General features: G+C 43.2%; 1 protein-coding gene and 1 long non-coding RNA gene across 10 annotated transcripts in view; one reads left to right on the top strand and one right to left on the bottom strand.

The window, feature by feature from the left end:
* Positions 1 to 20,762, bottom strand: part of LOC143906222 (uncharacterized) — a 99,493-nt gene that overhangs the window by 50,418 nt on the left and 28,313 nt on the right. The window lies entirely within an intron of this gene.
* LOC143906217 (uncharacterized) overlaps positions 1 to 20,762 on the top strand; it is a 385,481-nt gene that overhangs the window by 337,813 nt on the left and 26,906 nt on the right. For all 9 annotated transcript variants that reach the window (XM_077422126.1, XM_077422124.1, XM_077422125.1 and 6 more), the window contains 2 exons: positions 13,893 to 14,150; positions 20,140 to 20,254. In XM_077422126.1, the coding sequence (XP_077278252.1) occupies positions 13,893 to 14,150; positions 20,140 to 20,254 (373 nt within the window). The remainder of the gene's footprint in view (positions 1 to 13,892; positions 14,151 to 20,139; positions 20,255 to 20,762) is intronic.

The raw sequence follows: 20,762 nt of genomic DNA, 5'->3' as shown, positions 1-20,762 counted from the left end.
GAAAACGGAGCAAATGAGAGAGGGGTCTAAACAGCAACAGTAATTCGTTCACTGACAAAAGGCCTGGCTGGAACAATGACGTCTGTACCGCGTCCGTGTGCGCGCGTCTGCGTGTGCCGACTGCCGTTTATTGTGCCGCGCGCTTTTCACCGGATTTTCCGTCTGTTACTTACGCCCGGCTCGTTTAGATCGATCGACCGTCGAGTACGCACGCACGCACACGCACACGCGCATCCATACGTACGCACGCCCGCAGAGAGACGGTGCGACGAAAGGGGGTTGCAACGCGCGTCGAACGCGCGGGGGATACTCGCGCGGAAAGTGAAGAGTAATTGCCGCTTCGTGTTATCGCGTACTACATCTTCGTCGGTGTTTTTGATGCATCGCGAGTATACGGCGCGACGCGACGTATACGTGCCGGCATCGTAAATTCTATTACGCGATGGAGGAGCGCGTGTGCGCACGCGGTCGCGCGCGGTTTTGTGTGCGGGTAATTTCAGGGTAGAAGCGCGCGCGGGCAGGAGAGGAATGGTACCGGTCAACGCTTTTCGTTGCACGTATCTCGTTCGTGCGATCGAAAGTTGGAATAGCCGAACGTTATAATACCATCGAGCGAAACAAAAGTTGCGTTAAAAATAAAGTATATTTACACAATATAAGATAGAGCTTTGGTTTACTGTCGCGTTAATTATTGTTATCTTTGATCGTTATTATTGCGTCACAGCTTTGCGCTGCGCGCAAGATTTTTGCCCTACTATATATCTGTAAACGTGACGAAGATATATACAGATATATCTCTACCATACAAGAATTATTATCCATGAACCGTTATGAGGCAAATAACGCAGCCTTGTCTTTTATGGCAGAATTTATTGCACTTAATCTTGTGGAAACGAAGCGCAGTGCATTTACAGGCACAGTTACTCTGCAAAAGCGTACCAAACCATTGTTTACATTTCTCTTATTGCGCTTACTAGGTGCTATTATTTAAAGCTCGGTATTTAAACGGCCATTAAACTAATGGCGGAAGCTTAAGCGTCAGTCTAAGCCCGAATTCCAGCGGGATAATCGCGAGAGCCCTAGATAACCGTGCTCTGGTCCGTCCGCTTCGCTAATTATGATAATTGTTATGGTAATTACAAAGTCGATCATACAATTAGCGAGAAGACGCGCCCATTGTGCCAACGTGCGAGAGAACATGCGTGCAACACGATAGACAATGACATTTAACAATGGCCATCGTTCTTCAATAATAATAGATCCAATAGTTGTCAATCTCTCGTAATTTTCTCATTAATATTGTTTATCGTTTGTCAATACGCACGCATTCTCCAACGGCGTGATTCACGGAGCTTTAAAACACGCGTAAAAAAAAAAAGAAAGAGCAAAACGCCCGGGGAGCCGCGCTCTCGATTATAGATCCATCTTCGTTGCGGATCGGTCGCCCTGACAAGTGTCTCCTCTATGTCACGGTTGTATTGTGATTTACCGCTCCCTTCCCTCCTCCCCCGATTCACGGTACATTGGATCGCGGGGGCGATTCAGCATTGCCAGATTGCAGTTCGAACCATTCAGTAGCGACGATCTGCATCCGCCCCGCCTATCGGAAAAGTGATACATATCCCTCATTAGCAAGTTGCCATTCCGGTTCCTGCCAGTATACCTTGCCAACCCGTACCGAACACCAATCAAGCCCACGCTCATTCGTCCATAGTGCTTGCTATTCGCGTTGTTGTTCCCCCCGTGCCCGTGGGTTGTATCGCCTACTCGCGTATCGGCTGACGAAGCAAACAAGCCTTCCATTAGTATTTGTTGTTTTCTAAAAGCCATTTATATAACCGCCTGCATTTTGATGTATTGAAATGTCCCTCTTCCTCGTATCTTGCTTGATTATGCGAAAAACATCGATCTCGAATTACAAAACATGTCATAATACTCTCTCCCATACCAGATATTATCTTATTTTTAAATCTGGTTATAGTTTACTGATATCGTGATACTATTGTTCCATTAATTGGCATTGGATGGTAATAACACATTGCATCGGAGTTCTAGTTTATAATATCATATATTTTCGAGATAGAAATAATATTGTATTTAATTTTGCGGAGATCTTACAGTGCCCGAAATTTTTCCGGAATAATTTTCGCGCTTCGCTCTGTCGGCGTTTCACGGAATTTTCAAGACTTGGCTCAATTTGGCCAACGGAAAAGAATTTTATCCCTTGAGCACGATTACGGGTGCTCGGTATAAAATTACTATTCGTAGGTGCGCATTCAAAAAGCCCTCGCGCGCGCGTCCAACGGCGAGGAATGGGGCCAGAACGGGGATCAGAACGGCGTATGTCGTATTTCGCTGGAAAGGGTGGCTTTTGCGTCGGGTAATTAGACACGTCGTCCAGTTTACGGGCGGACGTTAAACTCTCGAACTGGAGATGGTCGAGATAGAGAGGTGCTTTCACCCTCTTCTGGCCGGCGCGCGGCGGAGATATGCGCTCTCGCTCTCTGGACGTCGCTCTTCATGGCATTCGCGGGAATGAAGGTCTGGCCAAATTGAACGATCCTTTTCCGCTGGACGCTGCCTGGGGATACTAAAGCGTCGCGGCGCATCCACGTCATATAATTGCCATGCGGAGTGCATGCAAAATGCACCTGCTGGATCGTACGGGCAAAATTTTCGTCGGGCACGACGACGGCGACGACGACGACAACGCAACGATGCGAATTAACGGGCGACTCTGGTGCAACCGGTTTAAGGCAGGACGTGCTTTGTTCGTCGGAAGTTACATGAAGTTACACGATGAAAAATATAAACCGCATAGAGTCCACGAATTTTGAGTGAATTCACGAAGCAAGATCGGAGACTGCGAAAATGTTACAGATGTATAATGCGCGCTAACGAGTTATTGGATATATACGCGTTTGAATTAATGAATATGTATTTACGTAATGAATTATTGTATTCGTTTTGTGCTCTAGTTTGCGTCGGTGTTATTTATGATATCCGTGCGGCAGAATTTATGGCGTAATAACGACGCGATTCGCTCGAATGAAAATGGAAAATTGCGCGAGGACATCATAATTACCGTTAACTACGACTTAATGCGTTAACGACTTTGTCGAATTTCCAATCGCATTAATTTTATCTCGGATATTGATCAGTGATCAGTGTGAAACATTAAGAAGGAAGTAGATATCTATTAAATTAATATGTGGAGGAATAATTTTTTATTCTTCCTATCTGCGCTATTTTAAAATATATCTGCTACTCTTGTTCTCCGAAGAAAACTAAATCGTGAGAAATATTTATGAGTATACAGTATAACGATATTCGATGTGTTGCATTGCAACGTTAACTAAAAGCGTACAAATAGATGAAGGGAATTTTAACGATTTGTTCAACACATTACCCTACTTATTCAATCCTCGGCGGCGCTTCTCTCATGTAAAATATGTACGAGCGCGAGAGTCTTTTCAGGATATCCTCTGCGACACTCTGTCGTACTTCGAACATATCAGAGGTACTTTACCAAGTTTCTTCCGCTCGAAAACGCTGTATTCTCGGGGACTTCCCCTTTCTTTTTGCCCGACAGTTGCTCGATCGCGCGGTCGGAAATTTATTTCTCGCCAGAGGCGTGCGCGGAATTATCCAAAATCCCAGCGTGTCGCCTCGCACGTGCTTCCACTTTACGTAAGAATGCAAAATCTGTCGTTGGGGCACCATCTTTCTTCGGGAACCTCGTTCCTGCGAGAACATTTGTTGCAAATTTAACGCGAAGAGCGGAGAAACGGGCGATGTAACGAAGAAGAATATATACAGTTCCTGAATTAATAGACCAATTCTGGGTCAAGAAGAAAAGATAAGTTTAAGTTTTCGCGTTGTCTTTCTTTTTTTAATTTTTTTCATTTATGTATGTATATCCTTCAGTTTCAACGTATCTGTATAGGTATATAAGTATAAAACACACTCAAATCTGGCCGCATCTTATCGTCATTATTCAACGATATAAAAATAATCATAAGATAAAGAGAGAGGAAGAGACACAGAATATACATCCCGATAATATCGATTCGAAGAAATCAATTACGAGGTAACCCCTTTTAGCGGAGAGACTCGGCGGTTTCTTCAACCGGAGCGTAATTTCCACGTGGCATTAAACCGCGGTGGAAACCGGACTCGTCGCGCGTTGGTGGACAGAAAGACGACGGAACGAGATTTCCTAATCGGTATGAGAGAGTTTCCAGCAGGCGACTCTCAATTCGTACCGAAGCAATTCACCGAACTCGGGAAGCGAACGCGCGCGCGAGGCGCTTCAGAATGGAAAGAAAGGGAGGATCTCTGGGTGAAAGAGAGGAGAGAGAGAAGCACAACGAGAAAGAGAGAGAGAGAGAGAGAGAGAGAGAGAGAGAGAGAGAGAGAGAGATGGACTCGGGCGAACGACTCGAAGACAATGCAATTATTCGCAATTACCGCGTCCGTCCGCGGCTCGCAGAATTATCCCATTCTGTTTCCATTACTGGTCCCGCCAGCCTTGGGCTCTTCCCCTCTCTCTCCGTCTCTCCGTTTCATCCTCCCACTGAATTACCCTTTCTCTCTCTTTACACTCGCGTTCCATTCCGCCAGACGTTCATACTTGTATACACGCCGTGTACACATGCATTTATGTATATACGTATAAATGCCAACACACGCCGTCAAAGCATCGACGGGAGAAATTAATAGACTTTGAACGCGCGCCGCAGACACGCCAACCTCGGGCGGGATAATGCGGCGAAATCTATAGAATTTGCTCACCGATCCGTTAACGAACGACGTAACTCGGAATCTTCGCGCCTTCCCGCATCGCACGCCATCCTGCTCTTCGGGGGATTACCAGCGAAGTATCCAAGAGTAACGCCACTCTCCTTTGGATCCATCGCCGCGATTCGGTCGAGTGATCCAGCTGAGCGTAAGCCGCTTTCGCGCGCAGCACTCCGCGTTACTCTAAGCTTCGCTTGAATAACGACGTCGGACACCGGTGATATTACTCTTTTTAGATAGTTAAAGACTGCTCGGAGAGTAGATAGATGACGCTTAGTGTATATTATGCAGCAAAAAGTCCATTAAAGAACACAATAATGCTACAATTATACATTCCTATCTTGTTAAAAATCTTGAAATGTTGAAAAAAATTTTTAGACGGTGTAGTTTAAAATGTTCCCGATTAAATAGGAAACCCGCCAAACTGTATTAAATTCCTAATATGTTCAATGCAGTTTTTACATGACATATTCAGGTGAAAATTTTTCTATAATTATACAATATCTTAAAACAGTCGCTATCACGTGCAGCTGCATATAGGACACTGGAGTACGGGTAAAAGTATCGGTCTAATCTATTCAGGGATCCGCTCGTGCAACGGGATTCTTTTTCTCGGCCGGCTTTGACCGCGCGTAAACTGGATCAGCATCGTCTACGACGACGGCAGCCGCTAAAAACAGGAGAGGAAACGGCGGGATTCGATTACAAAGCCCTCTCATCGCACCCTCCCGTGTCCCCCGTTCTATCGTTCGGTCGGAGATCGGACACTTTCTCTCCCTTTTCGCCGTGCCGATCCCGGTGTGCTCAGGTCGTTAAAGATTAACGGCGCTCTCCTCTCCCAGCGACGTCGTATTTATGGCTCCGGGCGCCGTAGGACAGGGGAGCGGCTAATGTAACAAAGGAAATCCGGGCGACGAGCGACAAAACGTAATTACACCCGTCCGCCCCCGTGTCCCGCTGACTCTCTCTCTCTCTCTCTCTCTCTCTCTCTCTCTCTCTCTCTCTCTCTCTCTCTCTCTCTCTCTCTTCCTCTCCCCCCTCGCCTCACTACCTCTCCTCACCGCTTTGCGTCCTCCTGCGTGTAACGCGGAACCTCAGCGGGACGTCGTCCGTGACGCGCTTTCCCATATCTTCCGCTCACCTATGTACACTTCAGCGCTCTTCGTATATCTACCTACATATATAACATCCTTCTTCGCCACGTCCTCTCGCACGTCCGCGCCACCCGCTTTCCGCCAGCGTCGCGGTTTTGGCGCGCGCAGATTACCGCCGAAAGGGAATCGATTAAACGCAAAGCGCACGCGACGTCGCGCCACCTTCGTTCGCTAATGCATTTTGCAGTTGACAGCCTCTTTAATTGCGGTACGGTTCTCTCGTCGTTCTTAACACCTTTTCGCGCATCACCACGTCGCGCAAGATTCACCCCGATTATTTATGCAATGTCGTAGAACGTGCGATGATTTGTTACGCTTTAATTCTTAAATGGGCATCAGGTTTCTACGCCGGCTCGAAATCTTATTGAACTTGAATGTTACATGAGATGTCCATGTGAAATATTACGAGCTGTTTTCTCAAATATATTAGGGATAGCGACAAAATTATTTCTGGTGTTTTAAAATTCGTTGCGGCTCTTTGTGAATACACTTAATGCAAAAGGGCCTAAGAGAGAGTTCTATATATTAAGAAAGGAAACAATCTAAATCAATTAAAAATGTTGTGAAAATGATGTTAAAAATGATGTTTAAAAATGATGTTAAAAATGTTCCTCTGTAATTTATTCAATACCTATTATTCGTCGTTAATGGCAACGACCATTCAAAGTCTAGAAAAAAGTTACTAGAGTTCTCGTTACTTTCTTTTCGTACAATGTTATCCGTAATTATGTCCGCATCTGTAGCTTGTTTCTGGCATGGTAAATATTAGTCCGGTGAATATTAAATAGGCAGGATCGATGGAAATGAGTTTTCCAGTGTTTTTTGCCGAGTTCTATGTTTTATAGATGTCGACGAGAGCTCAAAAGCTTCCCACGTTTTTTACCTTGTGCGATGATTATAGGGGCCTGGTAGCTGCGTATTTGCTCGCGAGCAGCAGCGTACCAGTAGCACGCTTTTCATGTGCTTTCTTTTCCTCACAATCCTTATTCACCGATTTTGTTGAAGTAAAACCCCGCGCGTACTTCTTGCCGCGGTAAAATTCAAAGAGAATAGGTTAATAATATAGCGAGCGTAATAAGCTTTTAGTTCGCTTCATAACATTTTTTCAAGCGCAAAAAAAAACTCGGGCACCGAGATAATTTTGCCCGCGGTATATCCACTTAAAATTTCATGCAAGTTGTACAAATTGACGGTATCGCGAATTACGTATTTGCGACCTGCGAGAACTTTTTCAAATCAGAAGAGGGGAAAAGAAGCATTACTTTTGTCAATTCCTCAAATTTTTTTACAATTTAATTGAAAAAATTCTTTAACTTTAACTTTAATTAAATCGCATGTAACTCAAAGATTATAGATACCAATAAAACCATTCTAAAAATTGCTGTTTTTTTTCGTTCGCTACGTGTGGTTTCATAGACTTCCAAATACATCGAACAGCTGAGATATTAATACGAATTTTCGCGGAGATGCGACAGCTGCGCCAAATTTCATATTGCCTAAGACCCGACCCTCCTATCTCGTCCCACGAGTTGCCTCCGTGGATGACAAAATCCAGCGAAAATTTTAATAGATCGCGCCGGGATAATATCCTTTCCATGCCGGAGGCAGAGAGGAAGTAGGCAAACTTCCATCCGAGAAATGAAATACTTTTGCCGTCGCAACTTCCTTCGCTTTGTATGCTCGCCGTAATTTTGCTAAGAGTCACAGGAGCAGTCTGAACTGGGTGCATCCAAGGAGTTCTTTAATCGAACAAGATGAATATATACAAAAGACATTCTTGTAGTTCTATTTAAGCACAAGATGTCTTGAAAAGTGTTTTTTTCAGAAGCGTTTATTTACAGACTTATTTTAAATATATTAATGATAACATGCAGTATATATCGAACTTCAATCAGCGTGAAAGTTTTACGCGAGAATATTTATCCTGACATATATAATTATACATGTGGAAAAAGCTTTTAATTTCTAACACTTTTATGAAAAAATTGTGTAGAAAATCGCGCTGTACAGAATTGCAAAAGAATTTACAGAAAATATTACCAAATAACATTTGTTGTTCGCGACGAGAGCAAATAAAGCAAATAATAGAAAATTACAGCAGTATTTTCGCGACCTGCATGTTGCCTAGGCATTTTGGCAATTTTTACCACGAATTACCACTTTCATTAGAGTAATTGGCATTATGGGGGGCATGAGATGAATTTGTCAAATGAATGGATGTTCATTTTCATTTTCGGACTGCTCTATCTTTCTCGTTTCGTTTCAGACCTAATATTTATCTTTGCTCTGCTTTCCTGTCTGTATCTCCACTGTAACGCCACGAGCGCTTCCAATTTTGTTTAATTAAAAGATATTTTAAGGCCACTGTAATTCGCTGTGTTTAGACAAGATGGTCGCGGAACTAGGGCATGAAGTTTTTTCCCGCAAGGATTGTAGTACTTTATTTTACCAGGCTATTTTGTAATTCTGCTCCGCGATAACTGCTCAAATATATACTGCGAAAATACCGAAGGTACGAGGTAAAATTTATTATTTTAATGGAAGTTACAAGATTTTCCTTGTCTTTTTATTTTAATTCAAGATTTTTTTCTCTTTATTACCACACAACTTACAATTTCCTGAGATTTTGTAAATGTTCTTAGACTACTTAGTTCCATTTAAATAAAATCTGTGAATTTATTTGAAGAATAAACATGTCGTTGGTATTTTCTAACAATAAGTGGATAAAAAGCTAGCAAAAAATATTTATTTTGCACGTTCTACGAACATCTGAGACTTTTACCTTACAACTTCGTAACCATGTGTAAAATTCATCGAATTTTGTGCTGAACATTTACGAATACGCGGGACTACCGCATATAATCCATTAGGTGCGAAAGGGTTAACGCGTTAGCGCAATCTCCTCGAGAAGCGGGCCGTGCGAAAGCGATTAACTCGACGTGGCTGAAGTCGCATTGTCGTCCTGACAAGTACGCACGCACGCCGTAAAATTACGGATTGCCGCGAGATTACAAGCGCGCGGAGAGACCGAATCGGCGACGATAAACGGAGGAAGAAACGAGAGAACGAGAAAGGCGAAGAGAATAAGGCAGGGAGGAAAGAGAGAGAGAGAGAGACTGAGAGAGTTTCTAAACTACTAGCATCTACTAGTAAGTGGTAAACCTGGCGCAAGATGCAGGGACTGACTGCGGTGGAAGGGGATGAGCATGCTAGGCGAGTTATGCCGGCATTGTTCTAATTTAATCATACATGCCAGGACCAACCAAGATACTGGCTCAAGGAGCAAGCCGCTAGTAACGATCCACTCGCGCAATTCACCGGCACTTGTAGATCGCTCCCCTTCTCTCTCGCGCTTGTATAAATTGCCTATTCTCGATTTTCTCCAATGTTACATCATTCTTCATTCAAAGTATAAACCTGCCCTCTCACATAATTGCGAAAATTGTGTTTCGATCAATCTAGCTTATTGATGTAACTCAATATTTACATCTAATCTGTAAACACGCAGTTAATATTCTCGGCCATATTGCTGTATATTCTATGTTAGTTATTATTGATATATATACTGCTCTATTTTGAATTTGATATAATCAACCACCAATAAATTTTATATCGTTGCCTTCATCATGTCGAGCCTCAAATGTCACATCTAAACCGGTTTTCGAAGACTGGAATGATGGAATCACCAAATTTCCGCTCACTATGCGGACCAGCGGCCCGGAAACGGGCCGTAATTTTACTCCGGCCGTACTTGAACGGGTTAAGTTGTTGCCGAGGCGCTACGATGTCTCTCGAAGCGGAAGGAGAGAGGAGGAATGACGCTCCTCGCACTTCTTGGGACAATTGCGTCTCCGTCGCGTCGGCTAAACTGTCGAAGCGACGCTAATAGCGAACGTAAAAGGAACAACATCGCGATCACGGATTTGCCATGCAAAACGTCTTTTGCATTTTCAGCACGTATTCCGCATTAATCCCGAAATAATTGAGTCACGTTATTCAATGGAAATGCGGAAAATCGAGAAGAAGCCACAGATATTTTTACACGTCATTTATCGTTATGTATCGACTTTGAATTCGCGCTAGGGATGTAAAAGGAGAATATAAAAGAAATCCAAGTGATGTATAATTATATGATGCGGAATCTATCCAATGTCCATTCTATCGAAACGAATGGAAAGTACGCGATGATCGATGTGTTGTCTCGAAATAGATTTCTAATTCCGTGTAAAAAGAATATTTTATATTTTTAGACTGTGCATTCTCGTTTTTTATCGTGGAAATCGCCCGTGAATTTTTTTTGTGATCGAAATTTGTAGCTCGGCAAATAAGCGCGTTGCCTTAACACGAGGCGAAAGCTTCTTCTCTCTCGTTTCGAACGAAATTCAGACTCTCGTTGGGATCGAAGATTGTTTGCAGAAATTGATGAGATATCTGCCGCGATCGAGTACTTCGGTATCGTGAAAGATGAACATGGTAGGTCGCAGGCGACGCGCGGAGGATCGATAGCTATCTCGCGATCTATCAACGGCATGCTTCGAACGATGACGAGCGAAATACACCAGCTGGTTCGAGAGGAGTATATAATCGCGCTCATCAACGCGCGAATTAAACCAATTTTGCCCCGGAGCTGCTTTCCATGAAAAAGCCTACTTTTAAGTTAAACTCGTTCACGGAGGCTGCACATCGACGCCGTTGAACCATAATGCGAATTACGCGATAAACCTATAGGGTAAAAAAATAATTGAATCCGAGCGAGGTGTTAGTGGGCGTCAATGATTACGCGTTCGTACCTCTTTAGCGCTTTAAACTCACCAGGATTAATACTTAATGCATTAAACTCCGACAGTGTTAAAAATTAAGCTTTAATCCTTAACTTTAATTCCAATCCAGTGGCGATATATTACTATGCTTTAAACACAACGATATTGTGCTGTTAATATTCAAAGAAACGCAGACGATGGAACATTTAATAGCGCAACGGAATTTATTTACGCAAGAGTTTTCAGATATAAACGACGTGTATGTGTGTGTGTGTGTGATCAAAGCTGTTAAATAACTAATACGCATTTCGCTCGCAAATTGATCGTACTTTTCCCCGCGGCGATCGCGTTCCAACGTCGATCATCCTGTACTCTCATCCGCGAAGCTACATCCATTTGCGCGTGACAAAAGCTTTTTCGCAATTCAATACTTTTCCTCGACTGAACAACGGAACGAACGATGTATCCATCAGCAATATCACGCAAAAAACGCGCCAATGAAAAGTCAAGACCACAGAGCGTCCTTTGATTACCGTCGCAACGCTTGCGTTTCTTTTTCATGTAATTACGTGGCTCGTGCTATAGGTGATCTATCTTTATGAAGACACCCGCTGCTGCTATTCTTTCGCGCTTCTCTTCGTCTTTCCCATCCTTTCTTTCGCGAAATACGTTTGTTCGTTGGCCGGAAATCCGTTCCTTTTTCTCTAACAAGTGATAAAAGATTGTTGAGCGATGATATATATTTAACTCGCGATATTTGCTATATATAAAGGTTTATAAAGGATATGAAAGGCTTCTCTCTCTATAAAGTATTTTATAATTCTGTATGAAAATTTCTGAAGCTCTTTCTTCTATAAAAAATTCCGCGTAAGAATATCCGTATAAAGACGGCTCTATAAAAAAATATCGACTCTGCGCGAAGTTCTAAAATTATAACTCAATAGTGCAAGTTGGCAAAATCTATCTTTGAATTGTTAATAATAGCGACAGTAGATTCAAGTTAGAGGACTTCCTTTAGGAAACAAATTGCGATGGCAAATCGCTTTCAGTAAGAAGAGGTAGTTAAGACCGTATAACGTTCCGTTATTATTGAGCAAAGAAGGGTGAGAAATGGAGAAGGGTCAGATATGAAGACTAGTCGCGCGCACGTATATATGTGGCTTCTTGTACTCTCGCCCTGCCGAATGCCTCTCACGTACATACGATGCACGTGTGTGGTTACGTGCGGCTTCATTTGCAGATCAAAATGAGAAAAACGATTCGGACGCGAGCGAACATCTTGAGAACGGTAGATTGGCCAACCAATATGTCGGTGAATGTGATTTTAAATGCCAAATATAAGGCGGCAAGAATCACAATATTATCCATATTATGCAAAGCGTTTTAAATATTAGCTGTATTGCTTCCGCACTTTAAACGCGCGACCTTTTAAGTTCCTTCCGTAGGATATCGAGTATTGGATCTACTTACAGTTATTAAATTTCGAAAGCTCTTATCCAGACATGCCTCGCGGCAGCATCGAATATGTACTTACGACTAAGCTTAGAATTCTCGATTCCGGGAGGCTTGATGGAAGAGGAAGCGCAACTTCGCTCTTCTCGCAGCAATTCTCGAACTTATACGACGGGAGTTTTGCACGCCGCAAAAGGAGGCGTTACCTCGATGCAATCCCGAGTCTCTAAGACTCGTAATTCTAGTTACGTTTCTCTATCAAGGGACTCAACTGAAAACCAGTTTTAAGACATGCCTCAATGGATGGATCTTGGGAGCCAATTTGATATTCGTGACGAATACAAAGTTGATCTCCATAAATCGGCTACAGAATTTTTAATTTGTTAACAATTTTTTCTGCCATTAGCGAAAATGTAAAATACAAAATGTGTAATAGTAATATAATAGGAAACAAAGAAGAGGTTTTTGTCCTCAAGTTAGCGCTACAAAAATCCATCCATCAAATCCGTCTCAAAATATGAATCTCATTGTAAATATTCCATTTGATACACTCTTAAGACGATTTAAGTGGCGAGTATTAGTAGGATCTAAGGTCAGCATTATAATGTAAAAAGCAATAGAAAAATCGTTGGCCATTTGTAATTATATTCGGAAGCGAGACTATTGAGAAGCACGTCTCATTGTTCCTAGAAATCAACACGTTCTCATTAATGCAAAGTTCAGAGCATCATCCACAACGCTTAGAGGATAGCGTTAAGATCGCGTCTAGCTCTAAAATACAAAAGCGAAGTTATAATATGTCATAATATAGAAGCCGGGCTTCTCGCACGCGCGGTATCTCGCGTCCCCGGGCGATCGTCGTATCGCCTGGAAGCGATGCAAATTGTGCAGCGGGCGTGCAACGTTCTCCGATCTGTAGTTAGCAATTCTCCCATCTCTATTCCCTCTTACGCGCTTACGAAGTTGCGGAGTTTATACAAGGCTCCGAAGGAGGTGGAAGAGGAACGGTTCTCTCGGTCCTCGAGAGGGCTTAACCGGCGGGCAGAGAGCGGCAACTTTCGCGTGCTACGTAGTCGTATTACGCGTGCTACACTATCGTTCTCCTCCTCCTTCCCCCCGTCTCTCCCTTCAGATGGAATTTCGTCCTCTTCGAAACGCGAAGCGGTGGTCCCCGACAGGAAATGGAAACACCGAAAAGCAGAGAGCTTCGTGCGTTGCCACTAAAAATCGTCCGCGACTTCAGAAGAAGGTCATTAAGCCAGATGTAGGGCGCGGCATAAAAGAAGAAGCTACCATAAAGGAAATTTCTCCTTTGTTCAATTATTCTTGGTCTTGCGCTTAATCTGGTCTTAACTCGTTATGTGCGCGACCGTTGGAAATAATGAAATCATTACGTTGCGAATATTTTATAAATGCTCTTCTCTCTCCTGCAGAAATACAGGATTGAGTACACCAGCAATTATATATGCGACATTTGTTGCATCTCTTTAAATTATTTATTATTTAATATTAAATAATTGTAATTGTGATTTAAATTCTTATTCTTCGATTAAATTCTCGTGTATATATATACATACATATAAAACAAGTTCACTATATTTCTTAAAATCCAATGCAGATCAATCTCGAGATTTTTGAAATATTTTGTAGTTGTAAATATTTAAACATTTTCTTCAATCTTTCTTTATATAAATATATTAGAAGAGAATTTATTTCTTGCTTGCAGCAACAACAACAACAAGCGCAGCAGCAGGCACAACAGCAGCAGCAGCAACAACAACAGCAGGTCGGCTCACCGGGAAACGGAAATGTAGGGAAGGGCAGTCCGTCTCCCGGAAATTCATCTTCTCCCGGTACGGTCGCGACTTCCAACAAGCCCCAAACGGAACCGAAACCGGTGGAGTGCAATCTGTGCCATCGAAAATTTAAAAACATACCAGCTCTTAATGGCCATATGCGACTCCACGGTGGTTATTTCAAAAAGGTAAATATTTGATAAGGCTGACGCGCGTTAAGGAAGCGTTTGTTCACGTATTTATGCGAATAGAGCTAAGAGCTCAGCAAGAAACGAACTTGCGGCGCTCTAAAATATTCTAATACCGTTTTATCTAGTTATTTAAGCCGTTTGCTACATGTATTTTAACAGTTAGCGATTATGAAGCGGAATCAAAAAATATATATAACGGATTTTCAATTCTGCGCAGTACAAAATAATTAAAGTAAATGTATACATAATTAGTTACATTTCCATCCGACATACTAAGTAAAAAGTAAATTTCATATAACGTCCTAGTTATATTATAAATTTTTCTACATCTTATTTTATGCAAAAGAGATTAAACGTTTTCTGAGGAAGTCACGATATAGTGTGTGTGTGTGTGTGTGTGTATATATATATGTATACACTTAAGAAAACTGCCGGATAGCGATTTCATTACAATCATATAAAAAAATATGTTGTCTTCAAATTTCACTGCGGAATGTAATGGACGTAAGATCATACGTTGTAGCTTGGCACTTCCTTTCGGTCGCAGCTATTTCTTTAGGATAAAGCAACTCATCTCGCGGCGGCTGATTTCATTTGCATCCGCTCGACCGCGTCGTCTAAACTTCATTTTCGGCGCGAAAACTTTAATATTCGAGAAAATCTCCGCGCGCAGTTCCGCCAAAGTTATACCGCGCCGACAGTTGCATCACCATATGAATTCGCAATCGCGCGAATTCGCGCGAGCGCGCATTGCATCCGAATAATCAACCGGCGTTTCTATGAAAATCTCATCAAGCCGCCGCCGCCGTCTCGCGGCCTCGAGAAACGCGATACTCGAGAATGCATCCTCAAGGTGATAAGCGTCGCGGCGAAGGTGTAAAAAAGAGGCAAAAGAAGTGATGTAAGAAACCGCGGAAATCGCCCCGGAGATCCGCGCGACTTCAGCACACTTTTCCCTCCCTGTGCGTCCCTTTTCCCCAATTTCTTCTACTTCCAGACGGGGGAGGAACAGTGGACGAATAGTGGTGTTCTTAATAAGGTCAGGGGGTAAGGGGTTGTTGCAGCCGTTGAAATAGAAAGATCAGCGATTCCGCGAAAGTCCTTTCTCCCCTCGCCGCTTTCGCCTCTTCGAAGCTCTTCTCCCACTGATTAAAAATGTCTTAACGAAGGCCGCGTCGTTTAGAAAAGTGCTGAAAAACTCTTCGGACAAAAGTTTCCCCTTTTTCGCTCGATTCCGGGTTGCAGACGGGGGAGAGGGAAATGAACGGCGGACTGGGGATGTTCTTTATGCTGCGATTGAAAGACCATGACGTAATCGGTAACTGGGAAACGAGTGGAAATAAACCGATCTGGCATTAAGAAGCAAAAAGAATTATAATCGACATAATGAATCTCTATAAATCGGAATTATTTTTTTCCAAGCCATAAGGCGGCTTTATCGCATAATTGCATAAATAAGAAAGTTAAGGAAGTTTGAGAGAAGTGATATATTTCAATAATCTGATATTAATAATATATTGATATATACAATAATACATACATCTAATATAATTATGTAAAATTATAAATGTGAATATGAAGATGAACGTGGATATAAATTGAATTTCAAAATTTTTCTTTAAAGCGGGGAACACAGACTTTTGAATAACGCATAATGCATAAGCATAAGAAAATTGATTGGCCTATTTCCTTATACACATGCATACGGACAAATCAATTTTCTTAATGCTTTCGCCTTGGCTTTCGCACTATGCGTTATGTAAAAGTCTATGCTCTCCGCTTAAGACTACAAAAAAGTATCTAATGTTAAAATATTTAGTGATTTATTCCTAATCATGCACGCACGTAACGTTTTTACATTCGACCTCGTGAATTCTAAAGTTATTTTCCTTTTATCTCGTTTACGCTCTTGACAAATACGTGGAATTAATTTTCCAATCAACATTTTTAACGACCGCCTAACCTTCCGCCGTCGCTTGCCCGGTGACTCGTTCCGTCTCACCTTATTCCATTCAGCTCTACGTAAGCGATGGCGGATGAGAAGACCGCTCAGTAACGACTCGATAGAGTAAAGATTGGAACGAGGTGGGTACGAGGACGAGTAAATCAGCGAAGACGAGATAAAACGCGGACGAGCGAGGGAAACGTACCACCGGTGGATGGGAAAGGTAAGGCGATGATCGAATCCAAATGAACCCATTAACAAGCTCTTTGGTTCAACCCGAACCCCGAACCAATCCGCAGTGAGTCCGCCGGTCTTGGGGTTGAAAAAGAGAAGAAGAGTGAGAGAGGAGAGAGAAAGATACGATTCAACGGTTGGAGGGAGAGAGAGAGAGAGAGAGAGAGAGAGAGAGAGAGAGAGAGAGAGAGAGAGAGAGAGAGAGAGAGAGAGAGAGAGAGAGAGAGAGGGACACGAGAGAGGGAAACGTAGCACGCGCGGAGAGCCCCGTGCAAACATTGTCTCGAGCTTTCTCCATTATGCAGATTGAATCTGACTGGTTACGGTCGGGGTTTTCAACGGCGCTGCTCTCGTTTCGAGCACCCGAGTTTTCACCACGATACGCCTCTGCCTCCTGCCCTATGTCCACCCTCTCGAACGCTCCCTCGTTTCTCCTCTCCTTTCTCCGCGTATTCGCCCCGTCCGTGTTCGAACCGGGGAGACCAAAGGGCGCCGCGCTACCGCGAAAGCTCTATCCGGCGCAGCCAGCGGCCCAACTTCCCGTGCGGCTGAGCTTTTTGCTCGGCCGTACGGAATTATTGAAAAGTTTCGATGGCTCTTCGGATTCGTGGATATACATAGCCAGATTAATGCACGTCGCAGGAGGGGGAGGGGGAGGGAGAAGAAGAGCGAAACAGGAAAACTCATCGAGTTGTAGGCAGAATTTCGCGAAACCGCGTTATAGTTGTTTAGGGCGCGTGTCCGCGGTGAGAGGAGTTAGCGACCGCGCGAGGGGGACGTGCTTCTCGTGCCGGGGCGAGCAGCCCGTAGATAAATATGTAGTTGCGGGCTTTAGAGCGAATTACGGCGTATAATTCGTTCCAAAGCCATTTTCGGGAGGAATTACCCGCATATGCCGTACACAGCCTCTCGCCGCCCTCGCGAGCCGCGCCGATGGCCGTTTTTCATTACATTGTACCGTCGCGTGACGAATGATTTTTCGGAGCGATAAATCGTCAGCAATAAATCTGCGCCGACGCGTTTCAGATTTATTTTCTGTAAGTAGTTGACGTGTAGGACGATTGATCGTCCGGAGGTAAGAATTGTTGGAAAACGTAAGCGCGCCATGGATTGTCGATTGATCGATGCCCCGCGTGGCCGAGATAAGAACAAGAAATATCGGAAATAGCCGCACAGGACCCCCGGCAGCATCGTTCATTAATCGCCCCTTTGTAATCGTGCTCCAAGACATGGTCTACGTGTACCTTCTTTGAATTGTATTACTCGCAACGCAGTCGTAAAATAGAATACTGATAGATATATTGACCAGTGAAGATAAAAACGCCGAGTCGTCTTTTTCCATAGCTGTACGAGACGAGTTTCACAGAAACGTAAAAATAATTTGGAATTAAATTAAATCGATAAATCAATGAGAGCTGTTGATGGACTAAATAAATCTCTGTCCGCAATTGTACACTTTTTTCGCGGGGCATAAAAATAATTCGTAAAAAGAACCGTCGCCGAAGAACTCACAAGGGTCTAATCACGGACAATGGCGGTCGCTGGGGATAATTCCGGTAGCTGGAATCGACGCAGATCGAATTGATGAGTTCGGGATCGGCGCGGCGTGGCGGACGTTCCGCAATCAATTCCGCGTATTAACGGCCGCCGATCAATATTCATGAAGCGAGCGCAACGATGTACGCCCCGTCAAAGACAGAGTTCAATTTCGTGGGAGGCGTGATATATACGCGGCTGCGGGTGCGTAAGTGCGCCCGCGTTACACGCGTATCGAAGTAGGAGATAGGAAATTGAAGGTCCACGCGATGACGACCCGACTGCCCCGCGCGTCCGTCCCATTAAGGCTCGATGAAGATGACGATGATGACGTATGTATCCGTATATGTATCCGAAGAGATATATTATCGACGCCGGTCACTAAGGGTGACGGTGGCGGGATGCAGACGCGCGGAAGATGTATGCGCGTGAAGCGGTATTAGTATGCTAATTATAAACGAATCGCGAAACGGAGGTCGGTATAGGTAAATGCTTGGGGAGGGCAGCAATCTCGCCGGCTCCGCGTATCGCGAAGGGACGAGTCGCGAGGTCCACTTTACACGACGTGTGCGTATAACTCGCGGAAACTTTAAGTAATATAACTTTTACGCGCGAGCGCCTTAGGGAAAAAAATTACACGGACTTTAAGGAATTCCCGTGCTTAGTGAGTTAGGGAAGTAGGGCCTCCGTAGCTCGCGGCGACGCGACGGTAAGTTCGTGACCAAGAACGGCTTACCTTGCGGGATGCGCGGAACGGGAGAGAGTACTTGCGATGTGACATTACTTCGGGAATAATAATAATAAATCGATACAATGATGATAAGTCTGATGCGATAGCGAGATGCTATTGTATCGTCAATGTATTATATTTCTTTCGATTGCTTCAATCGGTATTGTAAATAGATAGAAAAAATTTTTATCGTCTTGGAAATGCTATGTAGAAGCATTGAGCAATGGAGGGCTTTTTAAAAGGAAAAGAAAATATAATCTTAATAAAAATGCAATAATCTACCAAAGTAAAATAGAAAAACATTACAATTTTCAAATGGCTTCGTGGATTAAAATTCAGAGTGAAGAATAGGGCAAGGAAAGCCGTAACAGGATGTTCGTGTTGAATTATTATTTTTAATAGACAGTTATTACAACCATATGGTAAACTGCGCGCCGACATATTGTCAGATTTGAAACACAATTTTGGTTGGAGTAGTAAAATCCCCTCCCACTCTCCCTAATTAAATCGTTAAGATTTAATTTGTGATGCTAAGCATCTAAAAACTGTCAAGATGTTATTGCGAAAAATATTAAGATAGAAATCTCAAGATTAGAAAAAATTAAAAATAATGCGAAAAACGTTTTCCATAATTCTTCTAAAATGTGTTTCATATATTCTTTATTAAATACACGGAAAAAAAATATAAATAGTTAATTCAATTGGATATTATTGGATCAAATATTTAAATTATTAAAACAATTATCTGATGTTTTGTGTTCATTAATATTGATGTGTTGCATCAATAAATTTTTTTCTCAACACTGATGCTGTTTATACATCTTTTTTTTTCTGTGTAGAGATATATCTTCAACGCACGCGGATTAAATATTCAATTATATAAAGAATGAAAAATGTGTATAAATTTTATCAGTGAACTAAAGCGAGTTTTCGTGATTCGGAATCGAAGCTTATCAGATACTAATTTGATTCTTCGCATCTAGAAACTAGGCAGAGCGCCTTCCTTAGCGCCGGTGTATTACAGGATGTTGAATCGCACACGCCGGAGATTCCATTACGATATAATCCAACGGGCGCCTCAATTAGCCTTGCTCAGTGATTAGCGTGCATCTCCGGCCCCTCCCGCCCTTCTGCTTCTCCTATTCACCATTGTAGTCTCCCTACATCTCCCCCTTAGTATCCCGCGCGTCAATTTGCCCGTGATTTGAGCTTCTAATCCAGGTTCTCCCGTCACGAGTCCTTCATGGCCGGGTTCAACGAGGATTCTGGCTAAACTACGAGTCCTAGATGAGCTCGAGCGAGATCCTACTGCCACGCGCGACCAATAAAATCTAGCTTTATTATATTCGACCGCGACCAGTTGACAAAATGCCGATTTTATGCAATAACGCGATATCGAGTTATGCGATTTTTCCTATCTTTATTTCAACCAATCCATTTTTGAATCTGGGCGAACGCAATGTAGAAAATTTATGATATTTAGGACAGTTATATTAGTGTCCGACTTGATTTGATGACATCTTTTGTATCGCATATTGCAGGACGCGGAGAACAAGAAGAGCGAGAAGAAAGAAGTCGTTGGGCCGCCTCTGCAGACGGCTTCCGTCAGCGTGAGAGCGCTCATCGAGGAGAAGATCATACAGAAAAGAACGACAGGTAAGTTAGTCAACACCGTGGCGAGTTTAAGGCGAGAAGACAATCGAGAACAATTTTGTCAATTATTTATATTAGCATTTTTCGTAGTATTACGATGATACGACACATTGATCGTGATTCCGATAACAAGGTCACTACGATAATTCTACGGATAGTAAAGACGCTACTCCCGTTTTGTGTCAGCGACGCATTGTTCGACACAATATGGCCAAGAGAGGTGCAGTGGCCGCGATAACGTCATTGTTTCGTTTAGAATCCCGAAGGTATACACGTGTCATAACCGCGGGAAAAAAAAAAGAATTAATACGGTGTTACGGCGAGCAATGCTGAGAACACAGAATCCACGAATGCGATTCCGGCGTGATTTACGGGCGCGTATCCCGATTCGACTGCGATATCTCCCGTTGCGTCGCGTCGTCCTCCCGTTCGTCTGTTTCTCCCTCGCGCGCGTGCATGCACATTTGCCAGAACCGGGGAGGGCCGCCCCGTGATATTTCGCGAGAGGGGG

Source organism: Temnothorax americanus, unplaced genomic scaffold (assembly GCF_048541705.1).
Source record: "Temnothorax americanus isolate GAGA-0224 unplaced genomic scaffold, ASM4854170v1 Scaffold7, whole genome shotgun sequence".
Taxonomy (NCBI): domain Eukaryota; kingdom Metazoa; phylum Arthropoda; class Insecta; order Hymenoptera; family Formicidae; genus Temnothorax; species Temnothorax americanus.
This window is presented reverse-complemented; position numbering and strand designations above follow the sequence as displayed.